General features: G+C 42.6%; 1 protein-coding gene across 2 annotated transcripts; it reads right to left on the bottom strand.

Annotated features, from left to right (window-relative positions):
* Positions 1-542: 542 nt before the first annotated feature.
* Positions 543-16,173, bottom strand: cradd (CARD and death domain containing adaptor protein). 2 transcript variants are annotated; one of them, XM_080022253.1, is made up of 2 exons: positions 15,798-16,173; positions 543-1,952 (listed from the first exon to the last, which is right to left on the bottom strand). In XM_080022253.1, exons 1-2 carry the CDS (start codon positions 16,102-16,104, stop codon positions 1,654-1,656), a joined length of 606 nt encoding a protein of 201 aa, XP_079878379.1. In that variant the 5' UTR covers positions 16,105-16,173; the 3' UTR covers positions 543-1,653. The 2 variants fall into 2 exon arrangements, with proteins under 2 accessions (XP_079878379.1, XP_079878380.1); XM_080022254.1 differs by having other exon boundaries at positions 543-1,949.
* Between the last annotated feature and the right edge of the window lie 3,976 nt (positions 16,174-20,149).

Genomic DNA, 20,149 nt, shown 5'->3' with positions numbered 1-20,149 from the left:
GGCAGTCCGAAGCAACTCCAGTCGTGGCTTTTGAAGATTTATTTTAAAATAAATAATAAAAACAAAAAAATAAAAAGACCCTTTATAAAAACTCAGAGGAGGCCATTGTTAGTTTGTGGGTGTTCATAGTTTCCAGGAATAATGGTCTGCTGATAGGGCTGTTTGGACGGCCTGCTACATAGCAGTGGGAGCTGTTTTTTCCCTCTAGGCTTCCAGGAAAAAACGGGTAAACCCAACGCGCGAGCCAGACAACACGGTCACCTGCAGCGCGCACGCACATGCACACACATGCGGAATCACCCGGATCTAGACACAGGTAAGATTGTCGGTTGAAACACACACACACACACACACACACACACACACACATACATAAACACACACATTATATATATATATATATATATATATATATATATATATATATATATATATATATATATATATATATATATATATATATATATATATATATATATATATATATATACATACACACACACACACACACACACACACACTTATACACACACACACACACACACACACACTTATACATACACACACACACACACACACACAGTATATAAACACGTAGATATACACATATATAAATACACACACACACACAAACACACAGAAAATTCCACCCACTTTGAAGTCAAAGTGTCAGAATCAGAGTCAAGTCAGAATTCCAAATGGAATTTTTGTAATTTGAAAAAACATCTCACTTGAATCAAAACCACTCTGTAGCTTTAGCTCATGTGCAGATGTTTGCTTGACAATCAATACCAACAGACTTACTATTACAATTTTACTATTTATGGTTTACAGTTGATTATCCCTCTGTCATTTTAATTCTCGGTCGGTTATTTAATTGTTAACACGTCCTGCTACAATTCCCATTACTAGCTACCATTACAAGGATTATAGTTCAGTTTTTTTGCAAGATATCTTATCTGGATGATACGCGCCAGGGCTTCCACAGAAGAAGAAATTGCCCCTAAGCCAATGGATGACCAAAAGTTCTTGCTTGCAATTCAAAACAAACTCACAACTCCAACACTTTTTGCCTAAATGTCAACACACAGGAATTTGCTCTGATCAATGTGGAAGAATAAGTGTAGAAACATGTAAAGAAAAACATTTCAGACAAGGAACATTGGATCCTCACAATACAAACCATTAACAACAAAAAAGTTGACGAAGATGATAGCAAAACCCTAGCCGGTATTTCAAAGTGCATAAAAATGAAAGAAAACGCCCTCGCACCACGTCTTTGCGCAGGGTCTGCAGAGAATGATTCAATTGGGAAAAAATTGCACGAGCGAAATAACTTGTCTCTAGAGAGGAAGTATGATACCACACAAAACAGTTCAAAATTTGCCATCTTTACTGTGCTGGCCTTGTCACCACTACAAGTCTTTTTTTTGGCATATCAGACTGTCTTAACCCTTCACTTGTTTAGTCAAAGACAATGTGACATGGGTCGCAATGTTGGAGGCAGGAGGCAGCCTTTAATGGCCACTCACAGGAACTCCATCTCTGTAGGGAAAGAAGAGTAATGATGATCCAGTGATGATCAACCCTAGCTGTCTGAAGGCTTTAGACCGCGGCCAGGAGGATGTAACTGTGGTTTGTCGAATGCCCTTCTCACTGTAAAACGTCCTCTAGAATAGAATGGTGGATGTCCGTGGCCCGGAGGCTGTGGAGCAGCCTTTCCACTGTAGCTGCCTTCCCCTTGGACCGCCGCCATTGGAGGAGGCCAGCCAGCACCTGCCCGTGTGTGCTGTGGGGGTAATCGACGCGGCACCGGAACAGTGCGTCCGCCGACAGGCCGAGATCCAGCAGAACAGACTCCCACTCTAAGCCCAAGCGCATGGCCAGCCGGGACAGCTCGCGGTCGGAGGGAACTCTGCACAGGATGGCGTTGGGAATGTGGCAGTCATCTTCTGCACCAAAGGGGTAAGGAGGGCAGGAGGTGGGCAGTTAGAGAGAGAGTGAGAACATACAACTTACAGCAATAAAAAGGAAAGTGTGGAAAAAACAGGACATTATTTATTGGGACACTGAATCCGATTAACGACAACAGCTCACTGGAAGTCTCATATTTTTATGGAGAGTTGGAAACCGAATGGAAACACGAATCTGCGGTATGAGGGTCCAATCAAGGGTTTGGAATGGGTTGACCACTCGGATCGGCTTTGGATGCAGCATAAAACCGGCTTAATAAGCATCATGTTCGAGTCTTTCAAGTACAACCATTAAGTTAAGTTGCATAAAGTATGTTCAGACAATGTCCCGCAGAAATGCTGCCTCTTAATATTCTTCCAGAAAGTTACCCAGTGTATTTCAAGCTTTAGGACAAAAACATTTCCTGAAGCTTTGTATATTAAAAGGCCATCTTCAGTATTTTTGGCGATTTTGAGCTATACATAGATTCCACAGTATGTATTTGATAAATACATTTTAGAACCAAAATTTTACTAAGAAATAAAAGGCATTTAATCAGGCTCATTCTGGCTGATAGTGCAGCCTTTTCACAAGTCTAGGGAGTGAGTCAGCTATCAATATAGAAAACCTCTCCAGCCAAAAACGTTTATTTTGAGTGGTCGCTATATTGACTTTAGCTCTACATTACTGATGCTATCTACCACTCCGGTGTTCATGAGATCCGGCTTTGTTTGTTGGTGTTACTCATGTGTGACAATCTATTGCTAACTTGGACCTCTATTTTCCATTTTGAAGAAAAAGCCGAGAGGGGAAATGGGTGGTAAAATTTGACTGGAAGCAGCCTTTAATCAAAAGGCTTCTGAGGTCCCTCCTCCAGGATTGCTCCCAGATTATCCTTGAAAACACCTTGTTGCTCCAGTCCCGACTCTGTACTGGAACTTTGGATCCGCCAGGAGAGGTAGAACGACATGGAGGTGAGCAGGGGAGAGGAGACGCTTTGTTTCACAAAGGACATGAAGGACAAGCAATATTTGTTAAAAATATTTGGGAAAATAGTTTTCCCCAATTTATCCAATGAATGGTCAACACCAGCCACAACAACATCAACAATAAAAAAAAAAAAAATACTGACAACTCTTTGACTGTCAACAGAGTGATGTTGCAATCTCTCAGTGTCAATAACATCGCCGTCTGTTTGTTTGGCTGTTCTGGGTCTCTATGACACAAAAGAAAAATGTTTCTGTCTGAAAGCAAGTAACACACAATCACTGGCACCATTTTATATAATGGAACTAGTCCTATGAGTGTATTTGATCGTGTATTTGGTCATGTAAGCAGAAGAATTGTGAGGGGCTTTTCCCCTCTAACGGTCAACACATCTGGGTCATTTGGACACTTTTATGTCCTATATTATACTTAGCATTCATAAATACAGGTACTCCTCACTTAACGACCTACCTGTTTAATGACCGTTCGGACTTACGACCAGCCCTCCAACCAGTCTGTATTGTACGCTGCGTACAATACCGCAGCGTCTCAGCGTCAAGCATCTCATCGCGCATCACCGTTCTCAGTCTCTATCTCGTTCCCGCAGTCTGTCAGTATTCACTACACTAGCATTTGCAATCGCCACGCACCCTTACCGTGAAATAACACGGGTCCTCTCTTATTGACCAATTCGCTTAACGACCTGGTCCTAGGAATGGAACTAGGTTGTTAAGTGAGGAGGACCTGTACTATGTCAGGGGAACTTTCAAAGTAACATCAAAACACTAGCACCAACATATTCGCTCACTTGCGTATCCATTGCCCAGTCAGTCTGATAAATTGTCAGCATCATGGTATTGGAGCATGAATATGTGAATGGGAAAGGTTGTTGATGCTAGGCTTGGGCGATTGTGCAAAATTTTGCACAATATATATACGATTTTATCGGGGGTGTGTGCGTGGTGGGGTTTGCGCGCACATAGAACAAATGTGGTCTCCCCGTTCCAGAAGTGCAGGATTTATTATTTACAAATAAAGTATTCAAACAAAAACATCCAGTTTTTACTAAATTACGTCCCATACCAATGGAAAGCAACGGGGAGGGTTTTTTTTCGGAACAGTACGGAGTCACATAACTCAGTTGTGTTTACAATTTTTGTTTCCTACATGTAGGAAACAAACAAAAATGAATAGATCTAAAACAAAAAGACAGGCACGGGAGCTGTAGTGCACTGCTGTCTGGAGGAGAAACAAAAAAACTCTGAGTTAGGTTTAGGTTTTAAATTTTCCATACAAGGGGGGGGGGGTACACGGTGAGCCCCCCCCGGCTCACCGTATCCAAGCACCCTTCACCCTTTGGAGCCTTTAATTTCAGGCGTGTTATTATTATTATTTTTTAAATGATGGGTGTCGAGGTAGTGGATTGTCTGGGCAAGACATATTCATGAGGAGCACCTCATGAACCCCAGCACACCTGCGATGTGCGCACAGCGGCCCTGCTGTGCTGCGCCATTTGACCAGAGCGGCAAAATGCCTAGAACTGGGAGTCCATGTGCCTTTTCTTTCTTTGAGCACCAGCCCCTCAAAGTCTCTGTTTGGGACTTTAGAGGGGGAGTGAGCCCCGACCACCAGTGGTTACTGGACAGCTCTGAGCAGAGAGGGGGAGAGCCTCTGACCCCTCTCTTCCTCCCTCTCTCTGATCCAGTATCAGAACACGGTAAACTGCACTTATACCATTTCAATTATGTTTTTTCCCTGGCGAAAAAAACAAAACAAACATCTTTCATCAATGTCAATCGCGATCAATGGAGTCGATTGCCGATGACTGAGTCAATCGCTGATAGACGATTTCATCCTAAATCGGCCCAAGCCTAGCTGACTGAGTTTGTTTGGTAGCTACATCAGTTTGAGGCTAGTTACGTCAAATAAAACAAGTGACCTCAGATCAAAGAGCGGTCAATTTAAGAACACAGCTCTCTCTGATTTGTCTTGTTGACACAGCCGTAGGGGGTCAAGCATTTATTTTGAAACTGTATCAACAACAAAAGTGTATAGACCCTTTTATTTTGAATTTGTGGGCAAGATCAACTCTGTAACATTAAGCAATGATTAATTGTGATTGAAGATGCAAGGATGACAGCCCCTTCGCAAAGTAGGACCGGGTAATTAATGTCACAAAAACAAGTGAACAACAACAAGAAAATTAATAAAATAAATATTTTTAAATAAATACATATCATTTATTCACACAGTTCTGGTGTAGCCTTAACTATTATGCATGTGTGTGTTTGGATTTGTTGGTAAAAGGGGGAAGGCGGGCATTGGTTTAGTTTCATTTATTTGTAATTTTACGACTGGTGATTGTGTGGGCCCTCCCACTCACTGTGTCAATACAGCGTTTACAACGCAGCCAACAACAAAAAAAAAATCTCTCGGTTTGAAAATGCTCTCTCTCCCCCGCTCCCCAAGGTCGCACGTCCAAACACTGCCGGAGCTACTTCCGATCCTTGCGTAGGAATTAGAGCTCACCGCCAGAACCAACGTGCGCCTCCCTAAAAAAGTAACTACATGTAGGGCGACAGAGCACCGAATGCGATGTGATTGGCCCGCCAGCTTTGGGCCCTGTACAGATATCCGACGTGTAATTTTGTCCGCATTTGACTTGGTAGGGATAATTCAACAAAGTTAAAAAAAATTTTTTAATAAATAAATTAATTAATTAACACAAATATAACTATTAAAGATACAAAGATTGAGAACTCATGGCGGGAAATAATGCAGAACATTGGGTTGGACATTACAGAATGCAATAATAATCATAATAATAGCAATGTGCAACAACAATAATAATAAAAAGATGTTAGGCCGGCTTAAGTTGTAGGCCTGTCCTGTTTCCAGAGTGTTGCGGGGATATCGCACCGAAGAGAAACTCCTTTGTGAGTGGTAAGATGGAGCTTACAGATGAGGATTTTTATAAATACATTTCTGCAGTGGCCAGTCTACACGGTGTTGACGATTGTAAACCGTTACAGAAACTTTGTCTAAGAATTTCAGTGTCCGGACAGGATGTTGAAGCTTGTCTTCCCACTGGCTATGGCTATTTATCAGTGCTGACCACGTTTGTGTTAACAATAAGCCAAGGAGTAATCTTGGATCCCAGCAGTCCTTTTATAAAAGTTTTTTTTTTTTTTTAGCCCTTGGCAATCGATGGTCAGCCATGTCACATTTCAATTAGCATGTTATTGTTTCTCCGGTCAGATTGTTTCCAGTTGGGACTCATTCCATGTAACACGTGCAAACAGATCCCTGCCCGAGCAACATGATTGGTTGAAACATATAGGAATCGAAAGAAAGTGAAATGCCCCGTTTACACACATTTTAGTGCCACTCCCATCAGACTTTTGAAAAGAAGTCTGATTTGTGAGACTAGTATCCGATAGGTCTAATATGCTAACTGGCTAGAGAGTAAATCTGTATGCCATTTATTCTTTGGTGTTTCTGTAAGCAATGTCAGAGAGTTCTTCAAGTTCTGCAATTCTTTGTGAAGACTGCTTTGGCTGCCCACAAAAGGGAGACTTACAATCAGTGATGGCTTGATCTGTCAAACAAATGTACTGTTGCCTCGGGGGGAATTTCCATTTCTTTGTCACAGGCAGGTCTGTTTGTGTGTCAGTATGTCCACTGTTACCCCTTTTCCACTAAGGCATTTTGAGGGCCGGTTAGGAGCCAGTGCCTAAACTGGAACCAGTTCTTTGTGTTTAGACAGCAAAAGAACCGACTCTGGAACAGAAAAAAATGGTTCCATAGCGGCACCACTTCAAAGCTGGAAAAGAACCAAGAACCACTTACGTCAGGGGCTGGGGTCGGGGACAAACAAGCCTACCGCTTCAGCAGTTCAAAATTCATGGACGTAAAATCTGGTCCATGGAGCTCTCAAGTGGACGATTCAAGAGGAAATATTATAAAATACATAATATTTTATTGAGTCAGAGCACACTCTTTTTTAAAATTATTAGAAGCACACAAGCTGCGAGCCTGCGGGCTCGAACTCCAGCAGTCCGGAGCCCAGAGTTCCAACAGCTTGCTCGGCAGTAGGAGCACTGCCGGAGCTCTGGGCTCCGGACTGTCGGAGTACGGGTTTTCAACATTCACTAACAAATTGTTCAGGTTTTCACCACAGTTAAAATAATAATAAAATTATACTTGTTTTCAGTGCTTACAAAGACGTTTATTGCCTTCTCTCTCTCTCACCATTACCTAACCCAAATAAAACAAAAAACAATGCACCACAAAACATGAGTGATAATAATAATAATAATAATAATAATAATAATATAATTTCCATCCCATCCTGATGAAAAGTCGTATGCCAACGTATTGAGACTCTACAGTGACGTAATGACCTGGGTCTGTTTTTCCCGTGGAAAAGAAAAGTGGTTCTTCGAAGGTTCGCAAGTTGAACCAACCTTGAACCGGCACTAGCAGCTCAGAACCAGAACAAGGTTCACGTTGGTGGAAAAGGGCTATGTGTGATTTCTCTCTTGCTCTGGGCCTTAAACCATGAAGTAGTTTTTCTCTGACAGGCAGAAGTTTCGCCTGCCAAGATTCCTGGAAAGCAAGGGACAGGCAATAAAGCAAGGAAAAAAAGGAAATGAAAGGGGGAGGGGAAATGCATGCCACAGGCTCGTCGGGTCTATTGCTCAAATTGATGGCCCCCATAAATTGCGTGGCATACCTCCATTTCCTGGAGGTGCAGCAGTAAAGAGAAAACCTTTTTCTTATTTTCCTTACACCAACATCTCCCCTCACTCCTATGTATCTGGATGAATTAGCCCGTTTCTAGGCAATTAAATTACAGACAATTAAAAACACAAACGCCCCACTCCCTCCATTCTTTTAAGAGGTTCAGGTGATATATCTCTGTCGCCCCCCGGCCTGTCAGACCATTTTGACCTCATAATCGTCCTCTCAACCTTCTGCACCAACAACTTGGTTATCTCCTCCGGTCTGGGTGTTACGGTTCACTCGATATTACCTGTCTCTAATCACCAAAAAATACGGGTGAGTGTGCATGGCGTCTAGGCGCATCAATACGCCATTGACTTTAACTACCCCCTCAGAGACCCCGAGTATGGTATCGTCAGGTGACTGCTCCAGCAGAAAATCGTCCATAGGGAAGGTCAAGGGGACTGGGGAAGCTCCCACTTTGGATTCCGGCGACCCATCTGCGTCACTGCGGCCACGCAACACTCACATCTCCCTACCAACCGTGAATGCACTCCCCCAGTCTCTCATCAACGTCTCAAACCCTTGCCAATTGGTGCCCAAAATCAGGGACATGCGGGAACTAACCCCGGCCTGTACCCTACGCTTTTTCCCCTTGTAACAAATTTCGAGCCGGACCATCGGATACGTGTGAACTCTGAGTCGAGCTCTAGTGCTGAGGTTGCTGTGTAGTGTATTACTGCTCTGCTTATGTTATCTACTATTGTAGTATTGCAACTTGGACTACTGGTTTGACTCTGCACATTTCACTGCTATTTGCGGATCTGCCAACAAGCTTGTGTTCCAGACACACCCCCTATTCAGGTAAGTCCTCTCTTATGTGGGCGTGCTCTTAGCCAGGTGCAACCCTAATCACATGAGCAGCTGTATTCTATCACCTATTGATGGTCCTGCCCTTGAAGCGTTAGCTTCAAGCATTGGCCCATTTGTAGTCGCTCTCGTGTAAAGACGCACGTCTACCTCTGCACGTCAACCGAAGCAAGGACACCGAACAAGGCAAACCTGCCTTCTTTTTTCTTACTCCATACAAAATGTGCTACTACCGCATCCCTACAACTTCAAGGTCACGCAGAAAGCCTCGTTATACCATACGCCGATACAATCCGGGTAACCTCCGGTCCCTGCAGCAAACATCTTCTGCAAAGACCTCCTTCTCTGTTGGCTTGTGGAATTGTCGATCTGCAGTTAACAAGGCAGACTTCATTTCTGGTCATGCCAACTACCTCTCCTTGGAGCTCCTTGCTCTCACTGAGACATGGATTAAACCGGAAGATAGCGCAACCCCGGCTGCACTCTCCAAAAACTACACCTTCTCCCACACATCCAGACCATCTGGCCGTGGTGGTGGGACTGGCCTGCTTATTTCCAACACATGGAAATTTAATCCACTGCTGCCTTTAAACGACTTTGCCTCCTTTGAATATCACGCCGTCTTGGTGACTGCTCCGGTGAAAGCCTATGTGGTCGTCATCTACCGTCCACCAGGACAACTAGGTGACTTCCTACATGAGCTTGACACCCTGCTGTCATCAATTCCTGAGCATGAGTGTCCCATGCTCGTCCTCGGAGACATGAACATCCATTTGGACAGTGCGAGCTCGGCTGACTTCCTGTCTTTGATTCGCTCATTCGACCTAAGACAGGTCCCGACTCCACCGACTCACAAGGCTGGCAAAGAGCTTGATCTCATTCTTGCTCGGAGCTGCACCACGGACAACCTAAGGGTCACTCCTCTTCATCTCTCTGACCACTTCTTCATCCACTTCAATGTCCTTCTTCAACGATAGGACCAATGGTGCCACAGACACACGTAAGTTATTCGCCACCTTCAAGTCTCTGCTTTACCCTCCACCACCTCCCCCAGCTACTAACCTCACCGCTGACTGCCTTGCCTCCTTTTTAACTAACAAAGTGGCAGCCATCAGCAGCCAATTCCCTCAACAACTTACTCACAACCTGTCTTCACCAGCCCTAGGCTCATCGTTCCCTGGTTTCACCCCCTCGCTGAAAGTGAGGTATCTAAACTACTAACATGTAGCCGTCCTACTACCTGTCCGCTAGATCCGATCCCATCTAACCTCCTTCAAGCCATATCACCGACTATCACCCCGGCAATCACACATATGATTAATTCTTCCCTAACTTCCAGCACTTTCCCTTCCGCTTTCAAAGTGGCTCGGGTTGCACCACTGCTCAAAAAACCCTCACTCGATCCCAATCAAGTAGAAAACTATCGGCCGGTCTCTCTCCTCCCATTCCTTTCCAAAACCCTAGAGAGGGCGGTCTCTAGACAGGTTACGGAATACCTGTCAAGAAACAACCTTCTCGATACACTTCAATCTAGCTTCAAAAGTGGTCACTCCACCGAAACAGCCCTGTTGTCTGTGACAGAGGCCTTAAAAACTGCTAGAGCTGCTGCAAATCCTCGGTTCTCATTCTGCTAGACTTATCAGCTGCTTTTGACATTGTCAATCACAGCATACTCCTGTCCATACTCTCAAGTATGGGCATTACGGGCAGTGCACTTTCCTGGTTCAAATCTTACCTTACTGGGTGCTCGTTCAGTGTGACATGGCAAGGCCAGCTGTCTGTGCCTCACAACCTCACCACAGGGGTGCCCCAAGGCTCGGTGCTAGGACCCCTCCTCTTTGCCATATACACCACCTCACTAGGCTCGATCATCTGCTCACATGGCTTTTCATATCACTGCTATGCGGATGATAATCAACTCTATCTGTCCTTCCCGCCCGACGACCCCACTGTCTCGACGCGGATCTCGGATTGTCTCGCTGACATATCCACATGGATGAAGGATTATCATCTTCAACTTAATCTGGCGAAAATGGAACTGCTGGTCTTCCCGGCCACACAAGGTATTTATCACCACATTGATATTGAAATCGACTTTCTCTTGTTCCTACCAAGGCTGCAAGGAATCTTGGTGTCATTATTGATGACCAACTGACATTCTCGGACCATGTTGCCGCCGTCTCCCGGTCCTGCCGCTTTGCACTACTCAACATCCGAAAAGTCAGGCCGTACCTGACCCAATATGCCACTCAACTGCTGGTACAAACCTTGGTGATGTCCTGTCTCGACTACTGCAACGCCCTCTTAACAGGCTTGCCGGCCTGTGCGGTGAAGCCACTACAGATGATACAGAATGCGGCGGCGCGACTGGTGTTCAACCAGCCAAAGAGGGCACATGTCACTCCGCTGCTCATCAAGCTCCACTGGTTACCTGTAGCCGCCCGCATCAAGTTCAAGTCTCTTATGCTGGCCTACAGAGTGATTGCTGGGAATGCTCCCGCCTACTTAAATGCTCTTGTAAGAGCACATGTTGCCCCACGGATGCTGCGCTCGTCAAATGAGCGTCGCCTGGCTCTGCTGGCCATACAGCCACGGCGATCCAGGCTATTCTCATTTGTAGTTCCACGTTGGTGGAACGAGCTGCCAAAAATGACCAGAGCAGGGACCTCCCTCTCTGTCTTTAAGAAGCACTTGAAGACCCAGCTCTTCAGTGAGTACCTCCTCTCCTAACCTACAATTACTTAGCACTACCTAGCAGTATTTATTGTTACACTAATGTCTCTGTCGCAATGTAGCTTGAATGTTATTCTCCCTTGTAAGTTGCTTTGGATAAAAGCGTCTGCTAAATGTTAATTGTTAATGTTAATTACATTTAGCAGACGCTTTTATCCAAAGCGACTTACAATTGTTCAATCACCGACGGACGCAGCCATCAGGAACAATTAGGGGTTAAGTGTCTTGCTCAAGGACACTACAGCATGCTAGCAGGAGGAGCCTGGGATCAAACCAGCAACCTTTAGATTACTAGACCACCAGCTCTACCGCCTGAGCTACCACCCCCCCCCCCCCCTAAATGTAAATGTAACATCCCATCCCAATGCACGCAACAAATTTCCCCCAATGACGCTTCCACCAAAGCCCCAGGTCAAACCAGGCGTTGCCGGATCATCACCTGAGAACAGCCCGAGTCCAGCAAAGCCTGATGTCTGCCCCTCTAAGGTGACAGGCTGGCGGTACCGCCAAAACAGCTTGGAAGGGAAGGGGGGAAAAAAAAAAAAAAAAACTTTTCCCAGAATCCCGGACCTGACTTATTTTGTGGAGCTTGCGCACACACACACACACTTTACGAGAACGCAGTTGACTGGCCGATCGATGAAGCAGCTGCGTTCTCCGTAAAATAGACCCATTTCCCAGAATAACCTCGATTTAAAAGGTATAGAATCACCTTTCAAAATAAATTATACATGTAACTTGTAGCCTTGGATTGGATGCATTGGATTACGCTTTTTAACGAACGGCAGTTATTACAGTATATTCCCAGACCACCGAAGTGCAAGCACATCTAGCAAGTGTTTAATTCAATTGCAGGGAATTCACTTTTTCAAATTTTACACAATGTTAGGATCTTATTTTCTGCAGCCCCATAGTAGGTGCCCACATATTTTATGTACTGTGTATTGATAATATTTCATATTATGGGCTATGATATAAGTGGGACTGAACATACCATGGCAAAAAAGTGTGCACACACACACACAATAAGGTCTACAATCTTTTGCACATTTTATCCTTCTCTTAAAAAATATGTATATAGTTTTAAAGAAAAACAGGAAACAAAAACAGGAGTTGGTGTAGGCTACGTATCAGCTTCTTTAAAAAAATGTATTTTAATGGAACACAATTCAATCGATTGCCAGGATGCTTTACGGTCTTTGTGAATATATTCAGCATCAACCTTATGTGATTCAATTTTGTTCCATTCCACCAGTAATTCTTGCTCTGTAGATGTGAAGGAAATGGTTGATTGTCATTGGTTGATCCTTTAAAAATCCAAGAGCACGCACGCACATCTTATCCAGACTTCACTGAGTCAGACTGGTTTTGCTCCAAGCGGCGTTTAGAGAACCTGCTGAACTCAGACCGCCAGTTGCCGATTACGTAAGCAACACTATCGTGGGTCATCGCCGCCTGATCTTAGTGACCTTTAGGGAGGTACGGAAGGGCTTGAACTCGACAGTGTGAAGGTAGTGGCAGAGGAGGATGAGGACGAATATAAACACCATCCTGGGGATGGTGTTGATATTGGGGATATTGGGGATTACACCTTTGATTATAAATATAGACTAGGGATGCAACAGTTCACAGTATGTTATTGAACTGCTTGGCACACCCCCTACAGTTCACTACGCACATGTGAACCGTGGAATTATGATAACACAGTAGGAGTCCACTGGACGTATTGGCGCATCCTACGGGCGCCGCGAGCCCATGCTTCCTATTAAGTCCACTGCTGTGGCTCCACTGGTCATGTCAGTCGTGTTGGGTCCGCGCAGCATTTCTCTATTTTTGCACAAGAGGTCTATTTATTTTGTTGTATATATATTTTTTTTGTCAACTGTGGTGTTTCCATAGAAACAAGTTAAAATTACATAGAAATATTTTTGTAAAGCGTGCAATCAATCAAGATGACAATTGGAAAATAAGTCACTGGGATGGCCGTGTCCCTCTTTATTATGAACTTCTCTTCAGATACTCGCACGTCGTTCACGAACGATCCGATTCTTTTGAATGACGCTTTTGTAGGAATGAAGGGAACCTTCAAGTCTCGCTGGGTGATGAGTCATCCATTTTTTGCCAACTTCTACAGTTTTATGTTCTGTTGTTTGTTAAAGTTGCCATCTCCTGCCACCGGCAAATGTTTCCCCCTCCATGTAAGAGATAGCCTATGATCCTCCCTCGCTGGAAGGTGCCCTGGCTGAAAAGGCGCGCACTCACTGTCACATCAGGTTCAGGACTGTGAGGTTTCATTTCAATAAGTTGTTTTACTATTATTATTTGTGTGTGGAGAATACTGTTTATTCACGTTCTACACAAAAATAACTAGCTATAGTACTGGTTTTATTAATTTTTTTATTGTGAAACATTTAAACACACACACACACACACACACACACACACACACACACACACACCTTGCTAGTACTGGGTTGGACCCCTTTTTGTCTTCACACCTGCCTTAATTCTTCGTGGCATAGATTCAACAAGATGTTGGAAACATTCCTCAGAGATTTTGGTCCACATTGACATGATAGCATCACGCAGTTGCTGCAGATTTGTCAGCTGCACATCCACGATGCAAATCTCCCGTTCCACCACATCCCAAAGGTGCTCTTTTGGATTGAGAGGATTGAGATCTGGTGACTGTGGAGGCCATTGGAGTACAGTGAACTCATTGTCATGTTCAAGAAACCAGTTTGAGCTTCGTGACATGGTGCATTATCCTGCTGGAAGTAGACATCAGAAGATGGGTACACTGTGGTCATAACGGGATGGACATGGTCAGCAACAATACTCAGGTATGCTGTGGCATTTCAACGATGCTCAATTGGTACTAAGGGGCCCAAAGTGTGCCAAGAAAATATCCCACCACCATTACACCACCACCAGCCTGAACCGTTGATACAAGGCAGGATGGATCCATGCTTTCATGTTGTTTACGCCAAATTCTGACCCTACCATCTGAATGTCGCAGCAGAAAATGAGACTTGTCAGAACGTTTTTCCAATCTTCTATTGTCCATTTTTGGTGAGCCTGTGCGAATTGTAGCCTCAGTTTCCTGTTCTTAGCTGACAGGAGTGGCACCCGGTGTAGTTTTCTGATGCTGTAGCCCATCTGCTTCAAGGTTCGACATGTGCGTTCAGAGATGGTATTCTGCATACCTTGGTTGTAACGCGTGGTTATTTGAGTTACTGTTGCCTTTCTATCATCTCGAACCAGTCTGCCCATTCTCCTCTGACATCAACAAGGCATTTTCGTCCACACAACTGCCGTTCACTGGATATTTTCTCTTTTTCGGACCATTCTCTGTCAACCCTAGAGATGGTTGTGCGTGAAAATCCCAGTAGGTCAGCAATTTCTGAAATACTCAGACCAGCCCGTCTGGCACCAACAACCATGCCACGTTCAAACTCACTTAAATCCCCTTTCTTCCCCATTATGATGCTTGGTTTGAATTTCAGCAAGTCATCCTCACCATGTCTACATGGCTAAATGCAATGAGTTGCCTCCATGTGACTGGCTGACTTGCTATTTGTGTTTACAAGCAATTGAACAGGTGTACCTAATAAAGTGGCCGGTGAGTGTATATATTAATAAAAATGTATATTTTAATTATCCACTATCCTGGACTCCTCCCCTCCAATCAGATGAACTACTGCAAATTATGTTAACTCACAAATTAACTTGAACCCTGCCTCTCCTCTCTCATACACAGAGCATTACAATAGTTATTTGTGGCAGACCACTATAAAAAACATTTTTTTTACAACTTTAAACTTTTTTGAATTGTTTTTTTTTTTTTCCCCAAAATACAAAGATACCCGTGTTACCGTAGCCCCAAAACTGTGATACATACCGATCCGGGAGCCCATTGTATCGTCGCACCCCTAATATGGGCTGTACTTTGCAAATGGACATTATAATACCACTAGATTATAAACCTGGACTATACAGCACAGAGAGACTATAATACCACCTTGGAGTATAAATATTTAATCTGTTTTCCCTTACTGCTGTTGTTACTTTAGGATCATGAATACTATCACCCTTATTAATACTGGTATTATGGATTGCTATTATCATTGTACGCCACTCTTTGACTGTTGTTAATAATGGATCCTGACACCAATGTATGACACTCTTGACTGCTGTTATTACTGTAATGCCGCTTACTAGTACTGATATTACTGTACTAAACATTTGTAATTATGTTTCTACCGAATGCCTCTTGTATTAGTGATGCTACAATACTGTAGCTTACCTGGGTTCACTCGTCAACCGTGTACATAGATAGATCGTGTACGTGTCATTTCTTATATATTTTTATTTTGTATGTCTTCCTCGATTGCACTCTGTTTTGCTGCTGCAACGCCTTAATTTCCTACTGGGGATGAATACGATTGTATCTTATCTATCTCTATTTTTGACAGAGATATCATAAATTATGTGAATAACGTAACAGTGTGCATCTTTTAGAACATTACCTTGTGAGCACTGCCCGACTGCATGCTGTGAGTCTAACTTCTGCAGTAGGAGGTTTCTAACCCAGGCAAACTCTTCTTCCAGCGACCCGAGGAAAGCGTGGAAGGCGTGTGGACCACGGGCCGGCAGAATGTCCAGCAGCCTCAGGGTTTTCGCCTTGTTGCTCGGCTTGGACTGAATGTCTTCCACGTGGCTCTGGGTCAGGACGTCCTCCTGGTAGAGGTACTGGACCACCGTGTCGCTCACTAAAACCTGCTCGGACAGCTGTAGCCTCTCCTTCCTTAGGATTTCCCTGTGCACAGGGTCCATGACTTGGACTTTGGTTTAAATTTGATTTTCGCAATAATCGTAACTGAACGCCATAAACGCGTCTTTTTTTTTTTTAGGGTAAACGATGACTATTAGTGACGCAACCGGTGTTGCTTCCTCTTATACGGTCCGACTTGAAACCCGTCACCCGGAACCAATGTTTCCAAATAAGAAAAATAGCATTCAAGATTCAAGAGGTTATTTGTCACATAACTATACATACGATCAGACATGTATGCAGTGAAATGTCATGACACTCGGTGATTACGCACAATAGTTCAAAAAGTTCTAAAAATACTAAAAATACTAAAATGTGCGTAAACATGAGGGGCGGCGACACGATCACGCCTCTGGGTCCTACACATATAGTAGTTTGTCCGCGTTGTATTAATTAAATATACACTTAAATCCTCCTAAATTAAACTTACCTTAACTTACCTGCACCACTTACCTCACAGAGTAGAAGTCCTGGCATTTTATCCATCACCCAGGCGTATTTTCTAAAGTAATAGTTTACGTTTTTACGAGTTGACCCGTGTTACCTGTTTTTTGACGATGATGGTGGTCATGATGATGATGATGATTATTGTTATTATCATTATCATTTTTTTTAATCGTTATTATAGTGGTAATTTGACTATAATAAATATTATTATTGATGATGATGATGATGATGATGATTATTATTATTATTTTTTTTTTATTATTTTTTTTTTATTATGGCTTCAATTATCGTTATTATAGTGGTAATTTGACTATAATAAATATTATTATTGATGATGATGATGATGATTATTATTATTATTATTATATATATATATATATTTTTTTATTATGGCTTCAATTATCGTTATTATAGTGGTAATTTGACAATAATAATAATAATAATGATTGCAGGCAGCAATACACGGATCCAGTTTCGTCGTTTTTGATACGTATTACAGTTCTCCAGATTCTGTGCAGTGTATCACAAGTTACAATTTTTTGATTTTTATTATTGAGATGAACTGGACGGATTTATATAGCATTGGTGCATGATGTGAGAAAGTGACTGTGATCTCAATGTAACGCCAATCTTCTTCAATTTTCGGTGAGTTTGTAAAGTTGTATCAATATTTCTTGATACAATTGTAGATTGTAATTAATAAAACTTGGACCACAACATGTATGAAACGTTCCCATTGTTGTTTGGGAAAAGAACTGGGAAACATTTTGCTTGATTGGTTTCATCTGCCAATAGTCGTACAGGGTTGTTCCCTTCTGCTGGTGCTTCAGACAAGATGTCATCAAAGGGCTGCTCTAGTACTTTCTGAACAATATCAACTGGTTGTAAACATGTGTAAACATACCATGTTGCTGTTTATCAGTTAATGATTCATCAATATTTTCATCTTCTGAACTTTAATCTTAATTTTCAATATTATCAATGCACAAAAATTAATTGTTGTTGTTTGTGGTTTTTGGATCTTCTTCAATTTTGGAAAGAGGATTATTCTATTCATTATTAAAATTCTACATCCTAATACCAGTTGTTATGTATTCTCAAATACGCCAACACCGACTTTCTGCTTTTTTTCGGCATCTGGAACAATAACAAAAACAAACTTTGTAATTACTTTGCATAACAATAATAATAAGAATAAATTCATGTTGTTTTGTAAATATAATAAATACATGTTAGTTGTAATTACTACTTCATTATATTTTTCTGTTAATAATCTACAATTGGAAAATTTAGTTTATTTATTTGTCATTTATTTATTATCAGTTTACTTGTCTTTATTGTAATGGAGACAACATTTATGGAACTTTAACCTTAATTTGGCATTAGAATTATTATGGAAGAACTTTTCAATACTACAAACATTTAAATCTGCTACGTTTAGGTGTAGGAAACTGTTTGTACATGACGTTTCTTTAAAAAAAAAGTTTATTTTTTACTTTATAATAGCTTTATTTGTAATGCACCTTTAAAAACACAGTTTACAAAGTGCTTTGACAGATGAAATAAAAGCAGATACAAGGCAGAGGAACATTAATAAACATGAATTAAATTCATTCATTAAACTGTAAAAGCGGATAAAGAGTCAATAAAAAGAAATAAATAGATACAATATGAGAATAAGAAATAGAAATAAAAAGGGAAAAGGGTAAGTAAAAAATGAAATAGATAAAGAAAGGGGGCTACATCACATAAAAGCAGATCTATAAAAATGGATTTTGAAAAGTGATTTAAAAGAAGTTACTGACTCTGCTAGCCGTATCGCCTCAGGCAGGTTGTTCCAAAGTTGAGGGGCCCTGACAGAAAACACGGTCCCCTTTAGTTTTAAGTCTTGACTTTGGAACAGCTAGGAGTGCCCTGCCTGACGATCTAAGGCTACGCACTGGCTCACATTGGGTCAACATATCTGTTATGTAGATTGGAGTCTGACTCAGACGTGTTTTTAAGGTGATCAGTAAAATCTTAAAATCGATTCTGAACCGAACAGGGAGCCAAAGGAGAGAAGCTAGGATTGGGGTGATGTGATATCATCTTTTGGAAGACGTCTTTTGGTAAGAAGCCGAGCTGCTGCGTTCTGAACGAGTTGGAGGCGAGAGAGTGACTTTTGGTTGATGCCAAAAAGGAGGGAGTTACAGTAGTCTAGTCATGAGGAAAATTAGGGCGTGGATTACTTTTTCCAGGTCGCTGTGTGATAGTATTGGTTTGATTCTTCAAATGGTTCTCAGTTGAAGGAAGCAGGACTGGACATTTTTTTGAATTTGTTGTTCAAAGTTTAGGTCAGAGTCAACGAGTACTCCCAAGTTTCTGGTAACAGATTTCACATTTGTGGACTGAGTGCCAAGGCCACTCTCAATTTGATTTTTAGAATTTGGGGGAGTGAGCAATATGATTTTTGATTTAGAATTGTTGAGCTGAAGAAAATCTACAACAGCAACTATAGTTGAGGCTGTTGAGGCAGCAGTGCAATGCACTGCTGCCTCAACAGCAAGAAGGTCCTGGGTTCGATTCCCGCCTGGGGTGCTGTTGGCACCGTGCTCCGGTGGGTTATCTCCCAAATAGGAGCCTTTCTGTGTGGAGTTTGCATGTTCTCCCCGTGCTCACATGGGGTTTCCTCCACCTCACGTCAGTAAGGACCCCCCTCAAAAACATGCACACATCATCGTCTGACCAGCGATGGACACGCATCCCCTGGTCCCCGGGCGCGTCCACGTATGCTGCCCACTGCTCCTGGCTGTGGCCCCGGAGGAAGGACAAGCCAGGATGGGTTAAATGCAGAGGCCTCATTTCACCGGCCACCATCCAAAGCGTGTGTGCAAGCATGTGTTGTAGTGTGGTGTGCTGTGTGACAAATAAAGATTGCTCTGTTCTCAGAGGAAGGTATATCTGTGTGTCACCTGCGTAGCAATGAAAAGAGACATTGTGTCTTTGGATAATTTAGCCAAGAGGCAGCACCAGGTGTTAAGACGGTCAATTAAAATGGCGTGATCTACAGCGTCAAAGGCTGCACCTAGATCCAGGCAAAGCAACTTTATTTATATATACATTTCCCCTACAGTCTCTCTCTATGTCCTGGGTGGATTAATTTACCTAGGGCTGCAATGTTTTATTTTACATTTTGTATTTGTATGGGGCGACAGAGTCCAGGGCAGTAAGACACATGTCATAAAAATGGGAGATATGCTCCTTTGTGTTACAATCTGGATAACAGGCAGTTAAAGGCAAAGCAGCAGCACTGAAAAGCTTAAAAAATTGCTCTCTGACGTAGAGGTAAAAACATGGCAGAGGACAGGATTGTTGTGAGTGATAAAAAATTGGGATAAGACCACACTGAATAAAACCGCTTTGTGATTGGACACAGATATCCTTTGTCTCAATGTTTTTAAGGCTGAGACCACTGTACATTACTAAGTCAAGGGTGTGGCCCTTAGAATATGTAGGTTCTCGTACTGCTTGAGTGAGGTTAAAAGAGTCTAGAACCTCCATAAAACAAAAGGGAATGTATCTGTATTTAGCCGGTCTTGTCCTCTTCAGAGACAAACTCAG

This window comes from Zeus faber (assembly GCF_960531495.2).
Source record: "Zeus faber genome assembly, chromosome: 21".
Classification (NCBI taxonomy): domain Eukaryota; kingdom Metazoa; phylum Chordata; class Actinopteri; order Zeiformes; family Zeidae; genus Zeus; species Zeus faber.
The sequence above is the reverse complement of the archived record's forward strand: the minus strand, read 5'-3'. Positions and strand labels throughout refer to the sequence as shown.